A 26306-nucleotide genomic window follows, 5' to 3' on the forward strand; every position below is an offset into this window, starting at 1 on the left:
CTGCAGGCAAATTCAACCTTACGGCAACCAGATTTATTTATTACCCTCTCTACATCAAACGGACCAACAAATCTAGGACTGAACTTGTTTTTCCCTTTTAGTCTCAAATATTTAGTTGATAACCACACCAACTCCCCAAGATTATACTGAGAACTCAGTCTTCGTTTTGCATCCGCATACTTCTTATACTTAATTTTGTTCCTCAATAAAGCTTCCTTTGCTCTCTCAAAATTCAACTCCATAGACTGGAGTTGCACCTCCACTGCCGGTTAATCTCCTCTTTCTCTAAAGAATCAGACAGAAAACGAGGATGAAACCCCCTGGCCAAAAAGAAAGGAGGCATCATTGTGGAATCCTTCTTGCAAATATTGTAGGCAAACTCCGCCAACCAAATTAAATCTACCCACTCTGAACTCTCAATCAAATAGCACCTCAGATATTTTTCCAACTCCTGATTGACTCTCTCTCAACCTGCCCATTAGTTTCAGGATGGTAACCGGAAGTTAAACTGACCTCCATTCCCAACTGCTTACAAAAGGCTCTCCAGAACCTGGAAATAAACTGGGCACCTCTATCGGAAATAATTTTACTAGGCAACCCATGCAATCTGACCACCCCTTGAAGAAGATTACGAGCCAGACTCTCCACGGTAACCTCTCCCTTTACAGGTAAAAATGTCCTTCTTTGGTCAGAAGATCAATCACCACAAGAATGGAAGAACAACCCTGATCTTTAGGCAAGTCTGAAATGAAATCCAAAGCTACAGTATGCCAGGGTCGAGGAGGAATCGGAAGAGGCTCCAACAAACCCATTGGTTTTCCAGTTTGACTTTTCGTCTGTGCACACTTAGCGCGTGTTTTCACATAGTTCAATGTATCCTGCCTAATTCTCTTCCACCGGAACTCTCGTCTGACTGATTCAAGAGTCTTTCGGAAACCTGGATGAACTGACAACTGAGATTTGTGGCTTTCTTTTAATACATGCTTCCTCAACTCCAAAGAAGGCAAAAATAAACAATGATCAAAATAAGGCAGGCCATTTCAAATACAGCGAGCTGGATCTTGCCACTCCCACTCTTCCATCTGCTTTTCCAACATTATCTTCCTTATCTTATCCGCCCAATTTTTCTTGGCTTGAGTGCCAGCCACCACGAACCGGAGCTATCAATGGCACAGGATCGCTTACTACTCTTAAAGATTCACTTCCCAGAAACTGACGAGTTAAGTTTCCCGGGCTTGAAAGTAACAATAAAATCATAATCTGCAAAAAACAGAGACCACCTCAACTGTCTTGGAGTCACGTTTTTTGCATACTTCAAAAATAGCAGATTACAATGATATGTCAAAACCGTCACTGTGTGTTTCGCTCCCAACAAATGATGTTGTAATTCTTCAAAAGCAGATTTGATGGCCAAGAGTTCCCGATCAGAAATAGTATAATTTACTTCTGCTGGTAAAAATCTTTTAGAGAAGAAAGCCACAGGATGTAACAGTCCTAGACAAGACTGCCCCCATAGCCATATTTGAAGCATCAGCCTCAACAAAAAAGGCTTTGCAGGATCAGGATGAAGCAAAATTGGACTGTAAACAAAACGAGTCTTAAGCAATTGAAAATACTTCTCAGCCTCCTTATTCCAGACTAACTTCATCCCTTTCTTGAGCAATCTGGTAATAGGAGAGACAATTTGTGAAAATCCATCTATAAACATTCGATAAAAGTTGGCAAACCCCACAAAACTTTGAACCTCTTTCACCTTGGCGGGCGAATGCCAATCTAAAATTTCCTGAACCTTCCGAGGATTCATTTCCAAACACTTTGGGGAAATAATAAATCCCAAAAACTCAATGGACTCAGTATGGAATTGGCCATTTTCAATTTTAGCAAACAGATGATTTTCTCTCAATTTCTGGAGCACCTTTTTCACATGAATTTGATGTTGGTTAATATCTGAAGAAAACATCAACATATCATCAATGTACACCACCATGAAAACATAAAAAGAATTCTCGAAGAACCTCATCAATGAAAAACTGAAAAACCGCCGGAGCGTTGCACAGGCCAAGAGGCATCACAAGATACTCAAAATGCCCAAACCTGGTCTTAAAAGCCGTCTTCCACTCATCCCCCTCCTGGACCCTGACCAAATGATATGCTCCCCACAAATCAAGTTTCGAAAAAATTGTAGCTCCCTGAATCGTGTTAAGCATCTCAGATATTAAAGGAAGAGAATACCTGTTCTTTATGTTCACCTTGTTCACTGCACGATAGTCTATGCAAGTTCTTAAAGAACCATCTGGCTTCGGAACAAAAAACAATGGGGAAGCCGCAGGGGTATGAGAGTGCCGAATAAACCCCTTTTCTAAATTCTCTGCCAAGTACTCCTTCAAATATTTGTTTTCCTTCTCAGTAAGCGAATACACTCTACTACTGGGCAATACTGTTCCTTGCTCCAAATCTATCCTACAATCGAAAGGTCTATCTGGAGGCAATTCCCATGCAATCTTTTTATCAAGTACGTCCCAACACTCTTGATAACAACTTGGTAGTTCCCTCACTACTGCTCCAATTGTGTGATGGACTACTGAAGCACCTTCCTCTGCTAAAACCTTAGACACCGATACCTTTTCCTTCTGATAAAAAGCCTCAATAGATTGCTCATCCAAAAGCATTGTTCCAAGTAAAATTCGGATTGCATTTCTACCGTTCTTTGACCCCATCAATCTGAGGGTTATGGAAAGTAAGCCATGTCATACCTAAAATAATCTTTAACTGTGATGCATCAATCAATTCGAAATAAATGACCCCCAACCAGAACCATATTCAACACTTCTGTTACATGAGTGATGGGGCCAGACGAGAGTGAGGTACCATCAACTGCCAGCTCCTGCTCCACCACCTCCTTCTGGATACATTGAGTTCCAAAGCCCTGGCCATTCCCCAATCCATAAAATTACCTGTAGCTCCAGAATCAATAACTACAGGCCCAGACCCCTTTAGTGTTGTTACTTTATCGAACAAGGATACATTCACCGTTATATGTGGAGCAGCCGCTTGTATGGTATTCGCCACCTGCTGATCCTTCATCACTGAGGTGATTGGTCTCTTGGGAGTATAAGGGCAATTCCCCAGAAAATGGCCACAGTACAAACATAACTTATTGGCACGCCTTCTCTCCTTTTCCTCCTTAGTTAAGGGGCCTCTCACCCTTGGACCCTGATCAGATCCCTTGGCCTCCAAACCTCGACCTCTTCTTTATTTGTAAATTCCACCTTAAGAGGTCGCTCCACTCTACCCAAACACCTACCATCTCCAAAAGCTTGCCTTTACTCAATCCTCCTCTCATTGAGAAGAAAGTCTAATTTAATAACTAAATCCATTAGTTCCTCACAAGAAGTAGGCCTATTCACTACATTGGATAGAGCATCCTTCAATTCCTCTCTTAAGCCTCTATAGAAAAGAGAAGACCTCTTTTCTTCCGGCCACTTACTCTCCAAAACTAGTGACTTAAATTGGGTAATATAGGACACTAAATCACATCCTCCCTGCCGGAGTTCCAAAGGTTCCCCATTCACTTCAACAGAAAACTGGCGCCTATCACAAATCTTGCGAAACTCTTCTTTAAAAAGAGCAAGGTTTCCCAGGGTTGAATGTTTCTGATTTACTAATAACCCAGCCCAGGCTGCTGCTGCCCCTGTTAAATAAGACACAACAAATGTGACTTTAGCCATTTCTGAGGCAAACGCAAGCCAGATTGGCTTTATGATTCTCTACTGCGGCTAACTAGTAGTTTAAGTGGGAAAGTCAGAAAGACACTTATCTCATTACATTGAAATGCCCACTGCTCACAGTTCATGTAGCTTCTCCCGAATTCACCAAACATCTTCTTCTTGGCTCTCAGAAACAGTTCAGCACCTGAAGAGTAGGCCTCAAAACTGGATCTCCAAAACACTGACTTACTCAGCTGAAGATAGACAATGAAAGGCACTTGAGAACTCCTTCCAACAGATCAAGTCACTGCTGTGATTTTCCATCTTGCCTTGGGATACTGTCAACACTCTGAATGATTGAGTTAAGGCCCAACCGGCACTAAATTATGAGATGCACAGATTAACTTTACTAATCCCACACCCAGCCAAACATTATCATAAAATAAGACCAAGTGACCCAGCTAAGCATCCCTGACAAGCTCTCAGTGCCTGCAAGGACTACCAAGAAACAGCGGCGCGGGTGTAAAGCTGTTTTCCTGCATGTTAGTGAAGCCGACCTGCACAGGTTTCTGGGAATCCAGATGTTGGATGAACATCTAGCAAAGCTGAGCAGGAATTTCTGTCAAGGACCGAATCAGAATGCAAACCTTCTGATCAAGAAACTTTCTACGACCATCAGAGCACCGACCCTGTGAAACCATCTGTACTGTGAGAAGAACACAGATCAAGAAGCATTTCAAACCATGACTATTCATTCAAACAGAGTAATTGGAGTAATGAGGCACATCCTCGGTATCCAGCATCTCCCACTCGCTGATCAAAACTGTCAGCAAGATAAAGTTCTCTTGCCCACCCGCCAGTTGCCTCCCAACTCCATGACTCAGACCATTATTGCAACCCTGCTGCCGGCAGCACGCACCATGAACCAGCCATGCTGCTCGGCCTCCCGAAAACCCTGGGGGCCAGACAGGTGGAGGAGGGTTTTCCGAGGAGGCGCCCAGACATTATTTTGAAATGGGCACGGTACATCTTTAGCCTGCGCTGTGTGTTTACTTCTAGAGATATTGTTTTCACTGATGTCTCCATTAGGATTTCGAGTTGTGTGTCTAGGGTGGGACGTGACTGCTCTATCGGGACGCAGGCGGTTTCTCGGTTGACGACCCTAAACTGACTGAGCCTGGAAGTGACGCTGCCTCTCGAGAATTGATGGCACGCTTAAACAGTGTCCACAAACTGAGCCAAAGGAGGCGTACAAAAGGGTGTTAGTGCGAGAGGCATTTTCGAAATCACCCATGGAATTATGTGGAGTTCAAATTATTACTGTTTTACATTGTTTTTCCCATTGTAAGGGAGTCAGGGGTGCTGTCCTGTGTGAGGCAGTGTCAGTGCATTGATAATGTGGATGATCAGGCATGGAAGTTGAATACATGTAGGAGGATGCAGCGTGCGCAGTGTATACTTCAGAATTATCTCAGCATACGCCGAGGGGCGTCACCAAGGGGTGGCCTAGGGAAGCCACGGCCACCCCTATAAAAATGCTGGCCGCCCCCCTACAGGCCCATTCAATTATGTGTGTTTGTTTTGGTGTGCCGCCCCACGATTTCCAGTGTGGTCACCCATATGAAAAATGTCTCTGGGCGCCACTGGATACCCCTGTTTAGAATTTTCCCTGAATGGGATCCCACAGCAGTTTCTAAAGGTAACATTTCTCTCCTTGAAGTGTGTCCTTTATTTTCCTGCTGGTGTTTGCAAGTAAATAAGGTGACATAATCATGACTTCATGTCTTCAGGAAGGGAGTTTACTAGGGGTAGTCCAGTTTTCTTTTCAACGATTGCAAATGCCCTGTATGATTGTGTTGGCCTCAGGCATGGTCATCTTTTTCTCCCTCTGCTAGGCTGCGATAATGCAAGCACCCCATGTCTGCTCCAGTTCTCAATGCAATGTCGGACGATTATCTCTTTACAGAATTTAAGAAACGAAGAGCAAGTGGCCATCATCCAGGCGAGCACGGTGCTGTCGCTGGCGGAGAAGGTACGGTCGCTTCCTTACAGGGTCCCTGTGCACGCGCAGGGCGCAGCATGCAGTCACTGCCACCTCACATAGGTCCTGTATGCATGTGCGTGTTACTCTGCTGTCACTGGCGGAACAGGTGTGACCGCAGTCTTGCACAGCCACTGCTTGTGCTAATCACTAATGTATCTGGCTGAAAAAGCGACCTCACCTCATCACCTTCGCTGAATAACATGGAGGCTGTAGTTATGTTACATGGTCACTATATGTAATAAGCACTGCATTGTCATCGGGGGAGAATGGAAAGCCACATTTTTCCTTAGTCACCTCTACATTCTCAGAGAAGATTGCAATAGTTCCATTGACGTGTGTACATTATTGCTGGCGAACAGCTCCTGCATCCTTTCTTTGCACTATGGCTGTCAGCTCCATATGGTCAGCTGAATACGTCACTCTTTGGGAGGGTCCAACAGAAGCTATAGATCTACTGGCTCTGCCCCTGTGTGATCTTGCACTCTGTTATGTGATATCCAGTTGTTGCCACTAATTTCCTTAGGTTGTTTTACTGTGGGCCGGGTGGCGCTTATGCTACCGTGGATGTCAGTCCTCATGTCGCCCTCATTGCGTTCCCTGAAGAAGGACATGTGCACCAGAGAGGGACAGCAGTCATATTTTGAGGACATACCCCTTGCTTCCATTACACTGTGTCTCAATTCTGCCCTTGTTCCTTGTTTTCCTCCAGTGGATCCAGCAGATCGAAGGTGCTGAGGCCGCCCTTCACCAGAAGATGATGGAGCTGGAGAGTGACATGGTAAGGGGCATTCTTGGTACCTTTGCTTTCAGACACCAGTATGGCTTGGCTTTGCAGGCAACCGAGGAGAGGCTGCAGATTTTTTAAAACAACACATGATAAAGAGGAGTGCATGAAGTCAGGCACCGCAAGTCTAAGTCCATGTTAAGCCACCCGCATTTTGCACTTTTCTCACTGCACATCCTTTCCCTTTGCCTGTTCTCTTACCTCTAACTTTGCTCACACACACTCCCATATCCTATTCTTCTAGACTCTATGGGCCTTTTTACGAGCTTGAAGGCAAAACTAAAACAGGCAGTATTTCCCGAACACTGGTTGTTTTAGTTCCCTCCTCATTACACGTATGGTGGTATTTACCCCCAGTATTGTTCCAAAGAAATACCACTGATGGTATTCCACCTTACAAATGGCCTCACATTTATAGGAGGCGGCATAAAGTCCTCCGGAAACAGGAGGGAAGTGGAAGCATTTGGGCACGTTTGTAGAGGGTGATACTACAGCGAGACGGCCTGTAAGGAATCGGCAACAACCCCAGCCGTAGGAATATAGGTCTAACGGAACAAGAAGTATCAGAACCAGGTACAGACCCCACTAACCTAACTTTCTAATCTCTGCATACTTAACCCACCTAAAACTCACACAACCACCTCTCTCTCAGCAAACCGCACGCACTTTACCACACTGCATCGACAACACATAAACAGCACCCACAGCACACAAGGTCTCGCCCGATCCGATACTTGCACCGCTCAGCACACGGTGTATACCGAGCTGAAGCGCCAACAGCACACCACTTCTACTCCCCCTCCACCCGACTACCCTACCTGCCATCCTTGTTTACAGATCCGCCAGAGCTCCTGGGGACCAATTCCGTTGGTGACGGTGCACTATATAAATACCTTTAACGTAACATAAAGAGGGCCGTTCTGATCCCTTTTTCCACCTTTCCCATGTTGTTCACAAAAGGGACCATAACCGACCTTTCTGTGCATGGCAAACATGTTCAGCTGTGGTATGCACCACTGCTATATCCTATCCATTTCCACCATCAAAATGAGGTTGTAAAGGATTACAAAAATATAAAGAAAATAGTATTTCTGGAATACCTCTTGAAATATTCTAGCAATACCACTGGGCAGTGCTAAAGGGGTGGATTTTCAGGAATACCTCCAGTGATAGTGACAATTACCTCGGGTGCTATTTCTGCAATTAAATCCACTCAATTTGTAGTAAGGCACTGAGTCTGGACTACGCCTCAGATTGCTCTCCTAGATTGTTTACATGTGTTACTATCGTTTTGACCAAAAGTGGGCCTTGCTGAACACACTGAATTATCTTTGTGATTCAGCTTGCCATCAGTGCTGCACGTGTCCAGTTAGGTTGGGCACTTCAAAGATGTCAAATATCCCTTGTTCTGAGAGTGTAATCACATTGATGACAAGCACCCTTTGCTCCAAAGAAACATGTAAAGTATACACGTGAATCAAAACGTGCACTATGCAGATGCCAAATGGGTAGCCAATGGAGTTGGAAGTGTTAAGATGGACAGTTCACCAGCCGCTATCAAGAGGAAATCTACACTTACTAATGAATCTTTTTGGTCTGTAATTGTAGTAAGCAGAAATGTTTACTGTCTGTCAATAACGTGGGACATGTTTGCAGAGGTATTTCATCATCTGCAGGAAATATTGTAACACCTCTTAGTAGCTCACATTCTTTCTAAGCTCTCAGGAGGACACAGGCCAAATGGCAGTTCACCGTGGTTGGAAATTGACCCTTGGGGATTCCCTGCATGAATGAGATGTTTCCTGCCAGGGGGATTCTGAACCTAACAGATGCATGCTCTGTGTGATATGCCCATCTGCCCTACATATGAGACGGACAATTGACTGGTAATTGTTGAATCAACGCTGAAGTAGCTTAGAACGTCTCACGCTGCTTTGTTAGAAGTTGTGAGACTCTTCTTTCAGAATTGGACTGCCAGCTCTAGGATTCAGATGCAGAAATAGCCTTCTGCTGGCGGCTGTAAGACTCGGAGGAGAATGATGCCCGTCCACGGTTCAACATTGTATGGCATTTAGCTTCCAAAATTTGCTAGAAAAAGAAATAGGGCAATTGCTAATAACATGACAATGTTACCGCTCTCAAAGACAAGCTGGCTTTCTGGTGCCAGGCATGACGGGGAAAGTGATGGGAAGGAAACCGACACAGGTAGCTAATTCCGAGTCAGTCATCGGTCCTCAGCTGTGCTCTTGAAAGAGTTTCAGCATTGCATTGAATGTTGTCCGCAGGCTTTTCCTCAATCCTTGTGTTTCCTTTCCTGTACCTATTTTGGGTTATTTTCAATACCACAGAAAATTGCCTGTCAATCAAAGTGGGATCTGTCAATGGAAACAGAAATCTTCATCAGTTGGGGTCATTTTCCCAAACTGGACAAATCATGTGGGAGAAGAGGACAGCAGACAAAGGCCAGTGTAAAAATACGAATCTGAGTGATTTGCTCGCGGCTTAAATTACCGCGGGCAAATCGTTTGCATGAGAAAGGTGCGAACTACCAAAAGTTTGCACCTTTCTCATGCGAACACACTTACATGCTACGGAGGCTGAGGAGATTAGAGAGGGAGGCTGAGGAGGAGACATACACACTAGTTTGCTGAGCACCAGAGTAGGGACTAGTGTTTCAGCTGAGTGTTAAGTGAGGTGGGGGCACATTTGTCTAATGTTGAGGAGCTTGACTCGCACAGTTGTACAACTGACCACATCATGAATGATTAGAGTCGAAGGGCCCTATCAAAGTTGAGCCCAAGGTCCTGAGCTGTGGGTGAGGGAGTGGATTTTGGAGGGAAGGTGATGGAATAGTGGGATTGGCTTTGAGGTGGGGGCAGGTATAATCTTTTAGTTTTGGATGAGTTCATTATTTGGCAGGGTAGTGCCGTTCAGTGTGACGCAGCTTGTGGTGTTCTGCGAGCTTGAAGAGATGAAGGATGGAGAAAGGAGAAACATTCTGGGTGTTATCGGCAAAGAGGTGGTAGTGAAAGTCAGAGGAGGAATAAGCTTACACAAATGGTGTAGAGCATGAACATGAAGAGGAGTTGACGCAGGGGTCCGGGTTGGGTGCTTGGGGGACACCCAGAGGTCTGGGGAGGAGGTATGAGAGTTCAAGGAAGTAATCAATGAACAATGAGTGAGGTGGGAGGTGATATAACTAAATATAGTGCCGTGAAGCCAAGGAAGAAGGGGGCTTGTAGAAGGAAGGGATGGTCCACAGTGTCAAAGGCTGTGAAGAGATCAAGCAGGTTAAGAATGGAGGAGAAGGGTGAGGGGTGAGCTGTGGATAGAAAGTTGTAGACATGACTGAATGCATTTTTGGTGTCTTTACTTTTGAATCTAGATTGCAATCATTCATAAAGTGAGAGGTTTTCAAGGTGATTGACAATGTGGCTGAAGACAACTTGCTCGAATAATTTGGGGTGGCGGGGTAAGAAGACAGGTAGTTCTGTATAAGGAAGGGTTGTTGGGGTGTGCATGGGATTTTAAGAATGGGGATGACAGTGACTGTTTTAAAACAGTCTTGGAAAATGCCAGCATATAAAGAGGATGAAGAGGGAGGAGGGGTGCTTGGAGGGGATAGGTGCACATTTTCTGATAGTTTGAGGTGCAAAGTTTAACAGATGTGTCGGTGCCAAAGAAATGGCGTCAGAACCCAGATTTAGAGCCTAGCATGTCACTTATGTGGTCATACAAGCCATCATGGGTTATTTCCCCCATACTCTTGTTAGACCTGGTTTAGGGGGTCCTTCTCATTGACTGGGTGGGATGCAAGCAAATCTGAAGGACAGAATTGGGTGCTTCATAGGCCTGTTGGACACCAATAAAGGGACAGTAGGTTTCATGACGTATCTTGATAGGGACTAAAAATGAGATTGGTTAAGCAGGAGCTAAAAACAGCACCTAGGTATCCGTGATTAATCAGTGACCCAGAGCTACCACTGCGGAACCAGGAGCTAGTGCATAGCTTGCCACAAATCTAACTTTCACATAATTTGCAAAGTTATAATGTTGTCCTTTATGGCCCCCGATGCTTTAAATGCCATATAAATGTGCCCTAATGTGTATTTATAGTTTGCCAGAAATAAACAGTTACATTCATATAGGTGTGTTTGTTCAGCATCAGTTGGCATGGAGAATGAAAAGTGCCTCGTGGTAGCTATTGGTGACAAACTAACCAGGCTCTTCCAGCTACAAGCAGGAGCTAATTAGCTCCCCTTAATTTCGAACCCTGCTTGGTATGTAACTTGGCAAGCTTTTTACAGTCCAGGGAGAGACTGGTAGTTGGCAGCACTGATCTGGGGGTTAGGTAGCTTTGAGGAGAGAGTGGGGCACTACCCCTCCAACATATCTCAGAGTGCCACGTGCAGGAGTCCCCAACTCTGCTAACTATCTCTGCTACGAGGCTGGGCCACGACTCTCAACATCCTCATTCGCGGGAACACAGATTGTGGAATCGAGTGCAGCCCTCCATCAGGGCCAGCAATCCTAGTGTAGTCCCCAGCATGTCTCCCGTGGAGATCGTGGTGGGAAACCCAGAGCGCACCACTCTCTTATCAACATCATAAAATGTCCCTTTCCCTCTCCTATCGATCTACTGTCAAGCTTGTCTGCGGTTCACTTGGTACTTCAGCGCCTGAGTCTCTGCTGTGGGGCTTCCACGGCCACTTCATTGTACGGAGGCAGCACAAGCTGCATGTCCTCATGACACTCACTTCCATTCCACCTCGCCTCACCGGCCCCTTAGTTTTTAGAGTCGTGTCTAGTCCCTTCTATCCATGGATGCCTCCTTGCCTACGAAACGCACTGATTGTGAAACCTATGTGAAGCGCTTATTACCTGTAGTTTTGCCCATGTACATTTGTTTGATTCTATATGTTAATAAAATGGTTATAACTGTAGAATGAAATGCTAGCACCCTGTTTTTAATGACGTTGGCTCTATATGCTATCCTGTAACATGCCTTCAGACTTTCTTCTGCCGAGTTCAGCCTTAGTATTCGGACTTGGTACCAAAAAGGGAACATGGTGTTCATGTAACCCTATTCGGAGGGTGGCATTTGGAACTCCCCAAAGCTACCCAGGTTGCACAACTGTCTAGTTTCATAAGAGCACACTCAACTACGTCCTCATAAACAAGAACACATGGATCCTGTAAGCCAAACAAGGGGCACATACTTTGTTTTAAGGTAGACTGCCAACCGCGTGCTTCTCCGCTTGTATTGCCGGGCTTTCCCAGAGGGTACCGGCCTTTTTGTTCATGTAGTGGTCTGAGTAAAGGAACTGTACAAATCAAATGCATGAATAAAGTCATAAACAATACACACGCAATATTGGCCTGAGTCCAACTGCATCTGCTTTTTATTCATTGATTAGGAACAGTTCTGCAAACTGAAGGGATATCTCGAGGAAGAGCTGGACTACAGGAAGCAAGCGCTTGACCAAGCCTACATGGTGAGTGACTTTCGAAATCCACCCTCTGCTGGGTCTTCTGTGTTCCTTGAGAATGGTCGCGGTAAAGGACATTGCACATTTCACGACACACGACTTAATACATGTTTCTGTTTAGTTTCAGACAAGTCAATGGTAAACCTGTCAGTTAAGCATATTGCAAGAGCAGTCATGATATAATATAACACAAAAGGAACCGATCGCACCATGTGTTCCTATTCATGTGCCTAAAAACACGCACAGGCCTACATCATTCACAGTTTTCGTTAGATGGCTCTGCCAATAATAGTCAACCTTGTATTTATAAAACCAGATCTGTGACAGTTAACTCTAAATACTGCCATATAGCTTTTCTCTAAGAGCTCCTGATTTTGGTGCAAGTAAAGGGAATTGCGGCATACCCAGATGTATTAATGGACCTAAAATCACACAATTTAGAAATGACAGTGGGTTATGCAGCCTGAGGATTCCACGCTCACCATTTTGAGCCCTTTCCACCATCTTGGCTTGGGATGTGCCAAGCCACATATGAAAATATTGTTATGGTGCGTGTCTGTTAAATTCATAGTCGTGATGCATTCAATGCCCAAAGCAACTACACCTACATCTGCCCATCTTTGCATACTTACTTAAAACTCATGTGCACCATAAAAGAAAAAGGTTTTACCCAATCTGATTGTTTCGAACTGATCGTATGTTACATCTGGGCGAAATCGACCAGTACCATTCGATCGATTCGAAACCATCAAATTGTGTACTGACTACCAAACATGGGGAGTGGGGGATGTGGGGATGTCCCCTGATCCCCATGTTTGGTAGTGATGGCCTTTGAGGGTAGCAGGGGTGTCCCTTGCTTCTGGAGATTGGAGGCGGGAGACGGGTCAGAAGAAAAGCTACCTTCAAAAAGGTAAGTAGGGGGTTTGTAGGGGGATGTATTGAGGGCCATTAGATAAAGTTTTGCTGAATTTGGCTGTGGCAAAATTGTCTTTGCAGCAAAATTGACCACGGTCTATTCGGCCACAAAGAATTCTGCCACTGCAAAGTCATATACATCCAAGAAAAACACACCCCTATTGAGCCCATAGAAGGCTAACTTAATAGGAGCCTTTGCGACCTGAAACTAACGTAGCTTAACGTAACTGGGTCATCTACAATCAGCAGCAAGCAACCAACACAGGATAGCATAACGTACCTGAGTCATCTACAAAGAGCACCAGGCAATCACAGTAATATAGCATAACATATTAGGGTCATCTACAAACACAATAGGCATATAACATGGCATAATATACCTGAGTAATCTACAAACAACACAGGCAAACAATATGACATAGCATATCATAACAGAGTAATCTGAAGTTAACGACAAGCAACCAACATAACATAGCATAACTTGTCATCTACAATGTGCAGTAAGCAACCAACACAACATCACATAATTGATCTATCTGAAATGCACAACAAGGAGTCCAGAATGGGCCTTTCTTTAATGATGTTTTTGGGGTATTATGATCTTCTCTAGATTGTCCCCCTTAATTTGGTTTCAACATGAGCTTGTGCGCAGTTCCAGATGACCAAATAGGCAAAGTAGTTATCGGCCACACTACTTTCAGGGCCCTCGCAATGACGGATCAAAATAATATTGATTTGATCTTGAAAGAAAATTAAAATCAAGCTTTCTTAAACTGTTTCCAAAAGATAGAAAAAAAATGAATCAACTCAAAGAAACAAAAACTTTACATTAAAGACTATACAGAGAAAATACTGTTTTCATGTAATGGACCCAAAACACCTCAAAGTACATAAACCAGAGACCTCAGATTCACATACGTTTGTCTCTTAAAAACTCATTTTATGGCAGCTGTCATTTTGTAAATAAATCTGGTGCAACTTACGTATGTGACGTGTAATTTACGGTAGTTATGGTCATCTACATCTAGCGGCCCACATGCACACTACTTAGGTAAGTGTTATTCCACTAGTGCACACGCACGAGAAATGTCTGAAAAAAAGCTTTCTGTGAGTTAGTGTGTCGTGAGAGTTCCCGCCGACTCAAGAACCTAGTCGAATAGTCACAAGTAGAAGCTTCGATAACATCGACGAGTATATTTACCCGACATCTGCGTTACTGCAAATTAGCTTTTCTGACTTGTAATGAAGTTTGATTAACTTCACCGTCTAATTTAACCGAACAAATCTATCTTGTTCAGGCACTTTTACTCATTTTAGGCTGAGATTTAAGAATTCTTTCATTTTCTTGAACAAAGTGTAAATTTTGTTTGTTGTCACTCTTTTGTACACCAATAATATCAGTGCCAGAGTTAAAGTAATTTGCGAGAGGGGCCCCAAAATTGTGACTGCCTAGGGGCCTCCAGAGGGTTTAATCCGGCGCTGCTTGTGCTCAAGGCAACATGGGCCATATCATGCGGTCTTAATTATGAGACAATCTGTAACGCTGGCAGGAGCATTTCCAGCATTGGGCAGTGACGCTTACTAACACTCCTTCAATTCCAGATGGTCGAAGCTGGCAAGTCAGAATAACAGCTAAATATTTACAGTGATTTAGGAAATACGACCCGGAATAGCAATACAGAACTGTCTCACAACCTGGCACAGTTGCTGTTCCACCACTCAGTTTAACTAAATACGTAGAGACCAAACATTCAATCACAAAATGTGTCACCCATGGAAGCCCGGCAAGTGGACACTACAACCTTTGACGCCCTCACCTTCCTATGCAGTCGGAGGAGTTTGCAGCCAATCACGGATCACTTCTACACAAACTATCTTCCATTATATTGGTCAGTTGTCCACAGTAGAATTGTTTTCTCGTCGGGTTGTCTTTTTTACTATAGAAAAAAATCCTGTTGAATGTTATCATTTTTTTTTTACATAACTACCAGTGATAGTGTTAGGTCTGTAAAAAGCATATATTTAAAAATATGTTGTAGTTTTAGGAAATTATCTCCTGTGTTGTTACTACCTGATCTGTCCCTCTGCTGCACAGAGCGTTTCACAACTTATAAGTGAAAGGGGACTGGACGCGGAGGCACAGTGTGAATGATGGACATGCAACAGGGGTGGCTCGCCCATAATGGGGGTGACAGGGCAGTGTCCAGCTACCATATATGGGGTAGCTAGAGGCTGGGGCCAGTGAAACCTGAGCACTGCAGCTGAGCAGCGCACCAGGGCATGGCCAATGTTCCATGCTGGGCATGGGGGTTTTGCTTACCAGTCTTGCATGTCCTGCTGGGCCTCCTTACTGGATGGAGCACTGCAGGTTTCCACACATAAACTGTACAGGTGGAGATTAGTAATTCATGTTTGATCATCTGAACCTATTCAACCTACATAGCCCTCCAACCATACCAACTGTACCCTACTGGTGATCTTCTGACCCTAGTTGCTGGTGGTGAGCCACCTATCTAGGGTGAGGGGACAGAAAGAGGCTAGCCCTATTGCCCAAGCTTCCAACTCACATTCGGGCATTTCGCACTGTGCCCAAAGTGCTGAGCTCTGGGGCCCATTATGGTCTGGGAGGCGCTTCTGCGCATTCCAGCATTGGAGGTCTTTGGTGGGTGCTGATGTCCTGAACCTAGTGCATAGGCAGGAACCAGGATTTAGGGGTAAGTGTACTCTTACATCCCATCCCCTTTCCTCCATACTCGTGGTGCGACCCACAAAACGGGGACGGGGCATCTGATGAGTATGGACTAAGAGTACAAGTGTAACTACACTGAGTAACTTTTCTGAAATGCATGTGCGTGTGTATGCATGTATGCACGTATTATCTCTATGTGTTCTAACATGTCTATGTGTGGCATATGAATGAGTGTGTATGCAGGTGGAGTGTTACTGAGTATATGTTTGTATGTAGGCCAAAGGAAGGGGGCCGGTGACTATGGGAGCAGATTAGAGGTGAAGGGGAGTCAGGTTTGGGCCGACATAGTTTGGGCACCTGCTGGATCAGGGCAATCCTGGCATTATTTCAAAATGGTATTACCCACCTTTGCCGAGTGTTTTATTTTGGCTACACTTTTTACCACCGTTTTTACCATAAAAATATTGATGGGTTTAGTGCAGGCGTTTAGAAGGAGGGTTTTGGGGAGAGGGGCACAAGAGTTTGTGAGGTTTGTTCCCCCCCCCCTGCTTTTTGCACTAAAAAAAGTGTTTTATCTGCAAAAGAAAATTCGTTGAAATGTAATTAGGAGAAAGGAAATCATCATAGATCGGTCAAAATGGCTGAAGGAAGCTTCTGGCAACCCATTCCTTGGTCACCCGTGGACATTCAGCAGTCTATATTTCTATTCTATGCCCAGACGGTCTCAAGGGGAAGGGGAGTGGATAAAACATCAAACACCAGACACTTGCACCAGGTTTTAGGAGAGTCCTGCACATGAGAGAAAGAAAGGAACCAACACTCTCCTTGCTCTCTTCCCAAACCCCCACACCTGAATGATCTTCACTTAATTCCACTGTCACCTGGTATACCCCGGCCAATGGGAGTGATTGCATTTTGGGTTAGGTGACAATGTTTTTTTTTATTTATTTGACAAGGGAGTGATGCTTGATCTGAGGTGAAAAGAGTTTAGGGCCGTTGACACCCTAAGAAGTGGGAGGCATTTAGAGGTGCGATCAGAGGCGTGCAGATTGCCGGGAGAGTGGTTAAGATTTTGCTCTGCATCACAACCTCTAAATAACAGCAAGGGTGGGAGCTGTGGCCCCGCTAAGTCTCAGTGGTGTGGGGCAGGAGCCGGTGGTAGGCCCCACTTTCTTTGGCATGCTCTTACACATGCCAACCGTACAATTTAAGAGGGATATTCACAATTGTTTCTCCCAAAATAGTGCAGCTTCTCCCCCATATGCTTACTATCGTTCTCCTTGATCCGGCCGCCCCCCATCTGAACTCATGTCAGTGGACACTTTCAATTCTCCTGTCTGGAAATGTCTCTTTGGGGTGACCTGTAGTTTTGGTATACCTACCAAAATATGATCGCCCGATTCTGGCCTTTTTCTTTGTGTTCTGGGAAGTCATGGAGTTATAATGGGAGGAAAAATCAAAACGAAAACTTCCAAAATGCAAAGAAAACCCTAGGACTGGTTGACCGTTTCTCAAATGTCATGGCGCATGTGGGCATGTATTGAAGCCCAGTCTTGGAAGACACTTCCGGGTGAACATTGCAAGGTTTCTGGACAATTGCGGGCCGTATGCCCAACGAGGTCACAGGACGCACGAAGTAGTGGAAGTTTGAGGGCTATGCTTTGCAAAGCATCCCTGAAGATACCCTGTTTTCTAATCTTAAAATGTTAAGAAGCATGACGCTACAAAGAGCATAGGCCGAGATTACAGGAGTGGACACGAGGCTATTGCACTGCTGCAAGAATTCTTACATTATTTTTGCTTTCCTTAATTATTTTTTTTTAACTTTCTTTATTGTTTTACCGTTAACAAGTGGTTGACAACCAATACTACCCAAACTTGATCCCCTCACCCCCTCCCTACCTTTTCGACTCTCACATGGTTACAGCAATAAGATAATAAAACGTATATAATTCTTTTTGAGTTCGTAGATATCACTTAGGAAACATATAGGGGTGTCTACTATGAGGCCACACTGTGTCTGACACCATGAGCTCAGATCGCCGCATTTTGTCTGCGACCTGGGGTGAATTCCGGGGACTGTGCTTCTTGAGCAATGTCCAATTGATATTATCTGAAGGGAGGCCAATAATCGAATGGGTGGCTGGAGGCGGGACGTATTGCTGCGTACCTGGTTTCTCTCTGTTCACATACGCACATGCTTTCCAACCACTTCTGGAATGCAGGAGGGTTAGGATTATCCCATGTTCTTGCCACCAGATATCTTGCAACTGCAGGGACCATGCCCAGCAGTCTTTTCTCAGTGCGGGACCCTCCTTCGATCAAAGCCGGTAGCCAAGCTCCGGCGAGTAGTCCCTCGTGGAGGGCAGCATTTCAGTCATTGGCTCTTCCAATGCGACCCAGAAGGGTCTAATGCGGGGACAGCTCCAAGCAACATGGTAAAGGTCTGCTGGTTCTATGCCGCATCTCTTACAAGCGGGAGATCGCTCCGGAAAGAATTTACTCAGGGTGAACGGGGAGTAATATACCTGATGAACAATTCTGTAATGGATCAGTCTGTATCGACAATTCAAGGATATATAGCGGGTTTGCACACAGATGAGTTTCCATTGGTCCTCGCTCAGTGGTTTACCTAGAGATGTCTCCCATATGGTTTTATATGTGTGATACTTCACCCCTTTCCCAGCCCAGACCAGTCTGTAGATGGTGGATACCATTTTCCAAGTGAATGCAGGTTTGGTCACATAGCATTGTGCTGGCTGGGGGTGACGGCTTGTGGAAAGTTGGGCCATTTGTTCCTTAAAATACCTTGTAGTCTTATAGTAATGGAGCAATGTCACAGCATTGTGGGCACCCCTAGCTTGAAGCTCCCCCCAGAGTATATATCGCCCATCTATAATGAGGTCCCCTAGGGTCTGTACTCCCAGTGCTTGAACATGTTCTCTAAATGATTTTTCATGAGTGAGTGAGATGCCGGATATGTGGTATACTGGAAGTTCGGGTAAATAGGAGGTGGTAGTTCCCAACAGCTGATTCATCCGTTCCCAGGCTTTACAAGTAACTGCTATGGGCTGAACCTCCCCTCTCGGTACTGCATCTCTGTTGCCCCAAAGCAGGCCCATAAGTGCATTGGGAGTGGTGACCGCTCTCGCCAACTGTGAGTGTGGGGAGTCAGGGCCAGGACGGTTCCAATTGGCTATATAATGTACCTGAGCTGCCAGGTAGTATAAATACATATTCCAGACCGCCGAGCTCATATGGCTGGGCTAGAGTGTCATAAGCTATCCTTGGCTGTTTCCCTGCCCATATTAGTCTGGTCATCAGCCTTTGTATCCGGTTCCAGTAGGCAAGGGGAGGCCATATCGGTACGTTATTAAAGATGTATAGCAGTTTAGAAGTATTACCATCTTGGCTCGGGCAATGCAGGCTGCCTGGGTGATGGGGAGTAGTATCCAGGTTTCAACTTTTTGTTCTAAAATCTCCAATGATGTGACATAATTATCTCTCTCTATAAGCTGTCCTGTGTGGTGGAGACCGTAATGACCAAATATCGTATCACCTGGGGACTGCTTTCCTTAATTTTATGAAGCAGTCATACACTTGAAAAAAAAACTCCACCTAGGTTCTCATTTATTAAATAGCAGGTTTTATTTACGCTGTTGTGAGGATCTGTAAACTCAGCAGTTTGCACATATTCCACAACTTGCATATTGGGAAATGCTAATGAATGTACAGCACCTATGGCTGCCTCCTTTTGTGCCTCCATCTGGTATATAACGATGGCCCTCTGTCCGGTCCTGACTTTTCTTGCCGCGGGAGCTGCTGAACCCCACAGATCCCTCAAGACTGTTTGATCAACAACTGTGTAAATTACCAGCAGAAGAACTAACACTCCCAAGGAAAAGGGGAATGTGGAGAAAATAAAAAACAACAGACTCCAACTTCTGAATGGCTGCGAATCTGCAGAAGGGAAGGAAAAAGGTTAATCAGAAAACACCATAACCTTCAAAGTCTATTATCCAAAACTACTTCATAGGATCAGTACCTGTACCCTCCATTAACAACTTGGAGGATGTTATTTTCATATAAGTAACTTTGGTTATTCTGATGAGTTCTTAGGGTAACCTGCAATTAGACTTGGATTCTTTTGAAGGGAAGTTAATTTCCAAATTTCAGAAAAACACCTTATCCTCTTCAAAGGTGACTACATGACATTCCAACTCCATCATGTTCCTGTCTTACGTGTAAATGAAAGCACAGCCAGCAAATCCCAGATCTCAACTCATGAATAAACAGATCAACACCTGGAATCAACCCTGGACATAGCGTCTTTCACTTCCCTTTGAAAGTACTGCAGCAGAGTTCTTAAAGTATCAATTAACCCTGTTGCTCTTGCATGGTCTTTCTTTATTTTAAAAACATGCAGGTACGAATGTCTTCTTTCATTCACAGTTTTTTAACCACACATTTCCACACTGTTGTAAACCAGCATGACTTCTACTTGCAAGGATTCTTTGCATGCAGCTCACATGTCAGGTTCAGTATTCATTCAACATGTATTTTACAGAATGTCTTTCTTAGTAAGTAGAGTTGATTTCCAGCAAACTAACACTTGACAATGGGTCTCATTACGAGATTGGAGGTACTATTAGCGCCATGGCTGCCTCCAAACTCGTTCCGACTCCGCCCTGGTGAATGGAGCAATTACCGGTCCATTCCAAGGTTGGCGGGACCGGTAATTCCCCATTCACCAGGGCCATTCCCCATTCCCATTTGAGCCCCCATAGGGCTCAATGGGAATGGGAAATTTTAGTGTGGGCTTAATTATGTTATATATATATATATATATTATATATATATATATATAATAGATAATGCTCTTGTACATAGAAAAACACTGTGGTACACAGAGGGAACAGCAAGAAGCAGAGCAGACAATTTACATACAACATACAAAGCTGAATGGCATGCTTGGAAACCCATTATATAACCATTGCTCAAGTACAATTTCATTTACACACATTGCCTCTTGATAAACTTAATTCTTGACAGCCTTGGATCTCTGACTATATGTGTTGAGTTACATATTCACAAAAACACAGAAAACTCATGGTCTGTGTTAAGACCACAATGGACTGTCCTATATTTGCAGATGAGGCGAGATTCAAACTCCCTCAACATAAGTTCTCGGTTCCCACCCATGGGCGGTGTGGATACTTGTATCATTCCTACAAACCGCAAATCCTTAGTGTTGTCCATTTGATGGTACTGTTGCCAATGCATGGCCAATGGGTATTTGGCTTCTTGACTGGAAATCATACTGATATGTTTACGGATCTTAACTTTTAAAGCGCGGATTGTGTTACCCAAATAATGTGAACCACAGATACAAATAATGCAGTAAATTACACATTTAGAATTGCAATTAATAAATGTGGCCACTTTCTGAGGGCCTGTGTTTCCAAAATGAATCTCATTTGTTTCAAAGGCAAATGGGCACATTGAGCAACCCCCACATTTATGGAAGCCACCATTGCGCATTGTATGCAACCAATCTCCAGTCTGGGGTGTGTCTCTCATGCATCAAGTACACAATAAATTCCTCAATGTAGGAGCCTGGCTGTATGTAATATGTGGTTTAGTATCAAGGTATTCCAACAAGTCTTTAGCCAGTTTTAAGAGATGCCAATTTTTTGGGAGAATTTGAAGAGAGGTTGGGAGAGGTTGTGGTAGTCTGAAAACCTTCACCCCCCTGTAGTCTGTGCCACTGTTCCACATTGTCTTTCTTCCTGTCCTTTATTTTCACTGAGTGTGTAGGTAGAATTAAAAGATGTGTTTGCTTAGACTGTCACAGAAATGCTTCAGACACCATTGCCTTACACAAACACACACACCTAGAGGAGTTCTTTGATAAGGAGCATTTTTGGTACAGGAGGACATGCGTGAAAAACCAGAACCCCACCCCCTCCGAAACTAGGATGTCTGTTCACCTGATTTTATCCATTTTTTCAGATATCTTCTTGAGCACAAACAAGTCAGTGCAGCGTGCCTAAGAACTGTGATGGTAACAACAGTGTTGAACAATATTCTGCAGATGTAGCCGATGGGGCATTAACCACCCCTGCCAAGTTCTCCTAAATTGTCTCCACAACCAGGCGTTCATAGATCTCTGAATCATGAGGGGCTGTGGCAATGTTCTTGCAGCTGGTGGTCAGCAGTTCTCGATATTAACAGCACTGCCAGTAAAAGGATGTTATCAAGTGGCAGACTTATATAATCCGGGTGCCTCTAATGGGTTTGTATACACAACCCTGACCCTCTCAAGATCTTGATTTATCCAGCTACATTGATGTGTGTCCCCAAGTGAATGGACTCGAAAGTCAAACAGACTCTCATCTACTGAATTCTACACTTTTGATGTAGCCAAAAAATGTTTTGAAATTGGTTTAATATGAGCCAACTCTTGGTCCCGGCCGCCAACTTGGTAGCAGAACCAAGGACAGCCCTTGGTGGAACACGACCGTGGCAGCAACATCTATTTCTGAGGCAATCACACCATAGCAACTAGGCAAAATTCCCAGGGCCTAATTGTGTCATGGCACACCAAGTTCCGCAGGAGCTGCTAAACCCCAAAGAGCCACCTGAAACATTTAATCTCCAGGCCTTCAAACGCTGGGCTCATTCACCCCTCCAGCTTGAACTGAGATATGAGAAGGTGGTTAGTCAAACTAATTGCCTAACCACCCACTCCTTACAAATCTCCTTACTCTTCCTCTCTGCCTCCTGGTTTACCTGTGTCTCACTCTGCTCTAACTAGAAGGGAATATATTTCCAGATGATGCATGTGTGTCAGCTCAGCTCAAACAATAAGCCGCTGATACCGAAATGGGCGATTACTCTCCCTTAATTTTTTAAAGACTAATCTGCCATTATTCTGATTATGCACCTGATTCGATAAGAAATGTAATATATCATCTATACCATCTATATATAATGTATATGTAATTTATATAAACAATCACAAAAGCATCCAGGAATTTCCTAAGGGCTTAATGGAATGCGCCGGGGCAATACTCAAACCAAAAAGGATGACCAACTACTAATTGAGGACAAACTTGGGCGTCACCCTCTGGACACCTATTAGATTATAGGCCCCATGTAAATCTAGTTTGGTAAAGATGGTGGGCCCTTCAATTTGATCCAGTGTTACTGCGATCAAAGGAAGTGGATATCAGTTGTTGATTTTTTTCAAGGCTCTGTAGTCAATACATTATAAGTGACAAACCATACTAAGGGGCACACACAATAGTGAGGAAGCAGCAGGTGATTGGAAATAGTGAATAACACCATTGACCTGGCTCTAATCCAAATATTCCTTGAGAGGCTCATTCTCCTTTACCGTAAGAGCATAGATCCTTCTGCACAGAATAGGGCTCCTGCTTCGAGCTCAATCTTGCAGTCATATGACCAACGTCAAGGACGTGCTCCCACCTCTGGCTTTTTGAAAACATTCTAAAAAATCAAATTAGCAATCTGGGAACGTACCCACTGCTGCTTCCATGTTATGAGAAAGAGGCCACCTCTTCAGCCAAACAGGTTCCTAATACAGACCCTACTACCTCTAATATCTGCTGGAATCTCCCTCCAGACAATTTGCTACCCAGAAGGTGAACCTGACCAATGCCATTCTTCTCTCCCAGTCAATGTGAGGCTTGCGAAACATTAGCCAAGATATTCCCAGGATCAAAACTAATTGAGGGGCAACTCAAAAGGCAGCTCTTCCCTGTGGGCATAATTTATTTCTAAGTGTAGGAACACTGCCTTATGGGTAATCGGGCTCAAAGAAAGTGCAGAACCCTCTACCACCCTCACCTATTCTACCCTTATCTTCTGCAAAAAAAGGGATTCTAAGAGTCTTTGCTAAACCTCAGTCCATGAAATTGCCAGTGGCCCCATTATCAATTAGCACTGGATCACTTCCTTCAAAGCTCCCTTCTACAACAAAGATACATTGCCTGTGATGTGAGGCACTGCTGACTGAAGTGTGTTTGCCACATGCTAAGTGCTAGGGAGTTTAATTTCTGAGTCCTTCTGGGACAATTACCTAGGAAATCACCTCCCTTGCCACTGTACATACACAAATAATTCTTGCGACACTGCTCCCATTCCTCCTTAGTCAAATGAACCCTAACTCTTCTCTGTGACTCTTTAGGGCCTAGCTCCTTAACTACCAACTCCCCTTTGGACCTCTTCTGCTCAGGAACAACCCTCAACTTACGCTTAGAAACTGGTCCCCAGTATTAAGCGCGTTTTAGAAGAACAATTATAAATTATTGACCCTTCACTGTTCTGCCCTTTGTTCATTTAAACAATAGTCCACCTGCATGGCCATGTTAATTAATGTTTTGCTGAAGGACGGCGTGTTGGCTATATAACGACCAGGGAATCTTTCAACTCCTCCCTCAAACCTCTATAAAATTAGGAGCCTCTTTCCATTTCCAGCTCCACATTTTCCAAATCCAAGGCGTTAAAGTGTGTAATATCACTAACTAAATCTCTATTGCACTGTTTAAGATCCAGGAACTCTCCATCTTCGTCAGACACTTTATTTGTTACTTAATGACAGACTTTTTCCTATATGATATTTGGTGCGGTCAGCACACACATTTGAGTACACATGTGTTAAATGCCAGACATTGTAGCAGCACAAGGTTGGATTATTTTCTGATATCTCAGACCATAAAACTTCATTACAAGTTTGGGCGTACAGAACAAAATGGTGGTAAATTGGTGCCAGAGAAATCACTGCCACTGCACAGGTTTCCTGCACAGTTGAATCAATTTGTGGGAGAAAAGTAGCAGATTTACCGGCCGCGTCTAGTTGGAGGTAAGTACTCCACTATATATATCCAAAAATCATCTGATTACCACCTTGAAATTCTCCCTCATGGTGAATCTGGTAATTTCTCTATGGAGTCCTGTTGAGTCCGAAATGGTGAATTTCACCCCGATTTAACACATTCATAATTGTTGGGGGGAATTTGAGTGGCAGTAACGGTAAATAGGTTTGGCAGTACTTCTGTCAGAATTACCCTCAAACTCAACCTCAAACGTGATGAGACCCAATATCATGAGTCTGAAATAGAGACTCCTTTCAGATCATACCTTCGTTACTATTAAAATATACCTAGATGCCATTAGAGACTTGGCGGAAGTGGATGGGGGTTTGATCCTGTTCTAGTTGAAGATAGGCAGGCTACTGCAGACATCCAGAGATTAGTGAACACGTTTTTAAAGCTATGATGGCACGTTTGATATAAGATTTATTTAGAATGCCTTCAATGCCACCGCTTGGGGGCATCTAATAATAACGCGGTTCATGAATAGACAGGTGAAATTTAAAGAACAGCGGGATTCCGACTACTATGCTAACACTCAACAAAAGTTGGCAGACGAGTGTCATATGTTATATCATGTTAAGTTTTGTTAAGTTATGTTACAAGGATTTTATACTGTGCCAGATCACCACTGTATTGGTCTCAGAGGGCCTAGATTGGCAGAACCTTGGGGTATTGTGCTCCTGCCCATGGTTTCCGTACCTTGGTATGCAGAGGAAAAGGAGCAGGGAGAAGAGAAGAGGATGGGAAAGTGTGTGAACTTAGACAGATGTATGGATGGTGTGATGTGGAAAGGGAATGCTTTGCAATACTTTTAATGCGTGATTATCTTTTATGGGGGCAAAGATTGGGTTTGCCGCTTGAAATGTATCTTCTAAATGTATCTGGCATCAAAAGGATTGACTATGTGAAACAGCTTAAAGGGAAACGAGGTAAAGTTACGAGCAACGTTTGACGGCTTTTTTACCAGGGACAGTCTTTTAAATTGTTCTCTGGGACAACATCCTGAGTAGTAAATCTTGACTGCTAAGCTGGGAGGCCAAATGTGTGCCTTTAAACTTTGCAAAACGTGCAGGGATAATGGTTAGGGTCACAACTAAGCTATCCTACTAATGTAGAAGGTGATTCTGAATCCATGCAAAGGCATGCAGGGAGTATAGGATACACGCCTCACTGACACCTGGCATGGAAGACTAAGACCCGATTGGTGGCAGGGGACATGTGAGCGGTTATAAACCAAGAGATGGGGCATCACATAATCAATAATAGCACAATCTTAAGGGTGCTTCTGAGATTTTAGTAAGCGCTTTACAAAGAAGATCCTAGGGCTCGAGTAGAAGAAAAAAAAAGAGTGTTGCCTGAATTAGCAATAGCTTGTCAGAGCAGAATGTGAGGAAAGGGCTGTTCGAATCACTGTGCCCAGGAAAAGGTAAGAATAGCAGTGGTAGGAGGTGACACTTATCTGTAAAAACATGGGTTAGTAGTGTTTTTCGCCAATCATAGTCAATATATAGACACAAAAGTTGCACACATAAATTGCACACTGTTGCAGTGATTTATTTGTGAAAACAAATTAATGTAAAATAAACCATCAGTGAATTCATTTAACACCGAAAGAGCTGGTACATAGACAATGTTGCATACAAATAGGAAGGACATGCCAGTGACAATAACTAAATCATACGAATGGTATACTACAGACAACTGGAAGCATTGATAACATCATGGAAAGAAACAACTCCAAACTGTCTCATGCATGTATCAGGATTCTTTCCCTGCAA

At 44.0% G+C, this 26306-nt stretch overlaps 1 protein-coding gene across 2 annotated transcripts in view; it reads left to right on the top strand.

Annotated features, from left to right (window-relative positions):
* JAKMIP2 (janus kinase and microtubule interacting protein 2) overlaps window positions 1-26306 on the top strand; it is a 562748-nt gene that overhangs the window by 498018 nt on the left and 38424 nt on the right. For both annotated transcript variants that reach the window (XM_069652427.1, XM_069652428.1), the window contains exons 17-19: window positions 5674-5739; window positions 6461-6529; window positions 11953-12030. In XM_069652427.1, the coding sequence (XP_069508528.1) occupies window positions 5674-5739; window positions 6461-6529; window positions 11953-12030 (213 nt within the window). The remainder of the gene's footprint in view (window positions 1-5673; window positions 5740-6460; window positions 6530-11952; window positions 12031-26306) is intronic.

The sequence above is a fragment of the Ambystoma mexicanum genome, chromosome 3p (assembly GCF_040938575.1).
Source record: "Ambystoma mexicanum isolate Mex_15411 chromosome 3p, UKY_AmexF1_1, whole genome shotgun sequence".
In the NCBI taxonomy this organism is placed as follows: Eukaryota; Metazoa; Chordata; class Amphibia; order Caudata; family Ambystomatidae; genus Ambystoma; species Ambystoma mexicanum.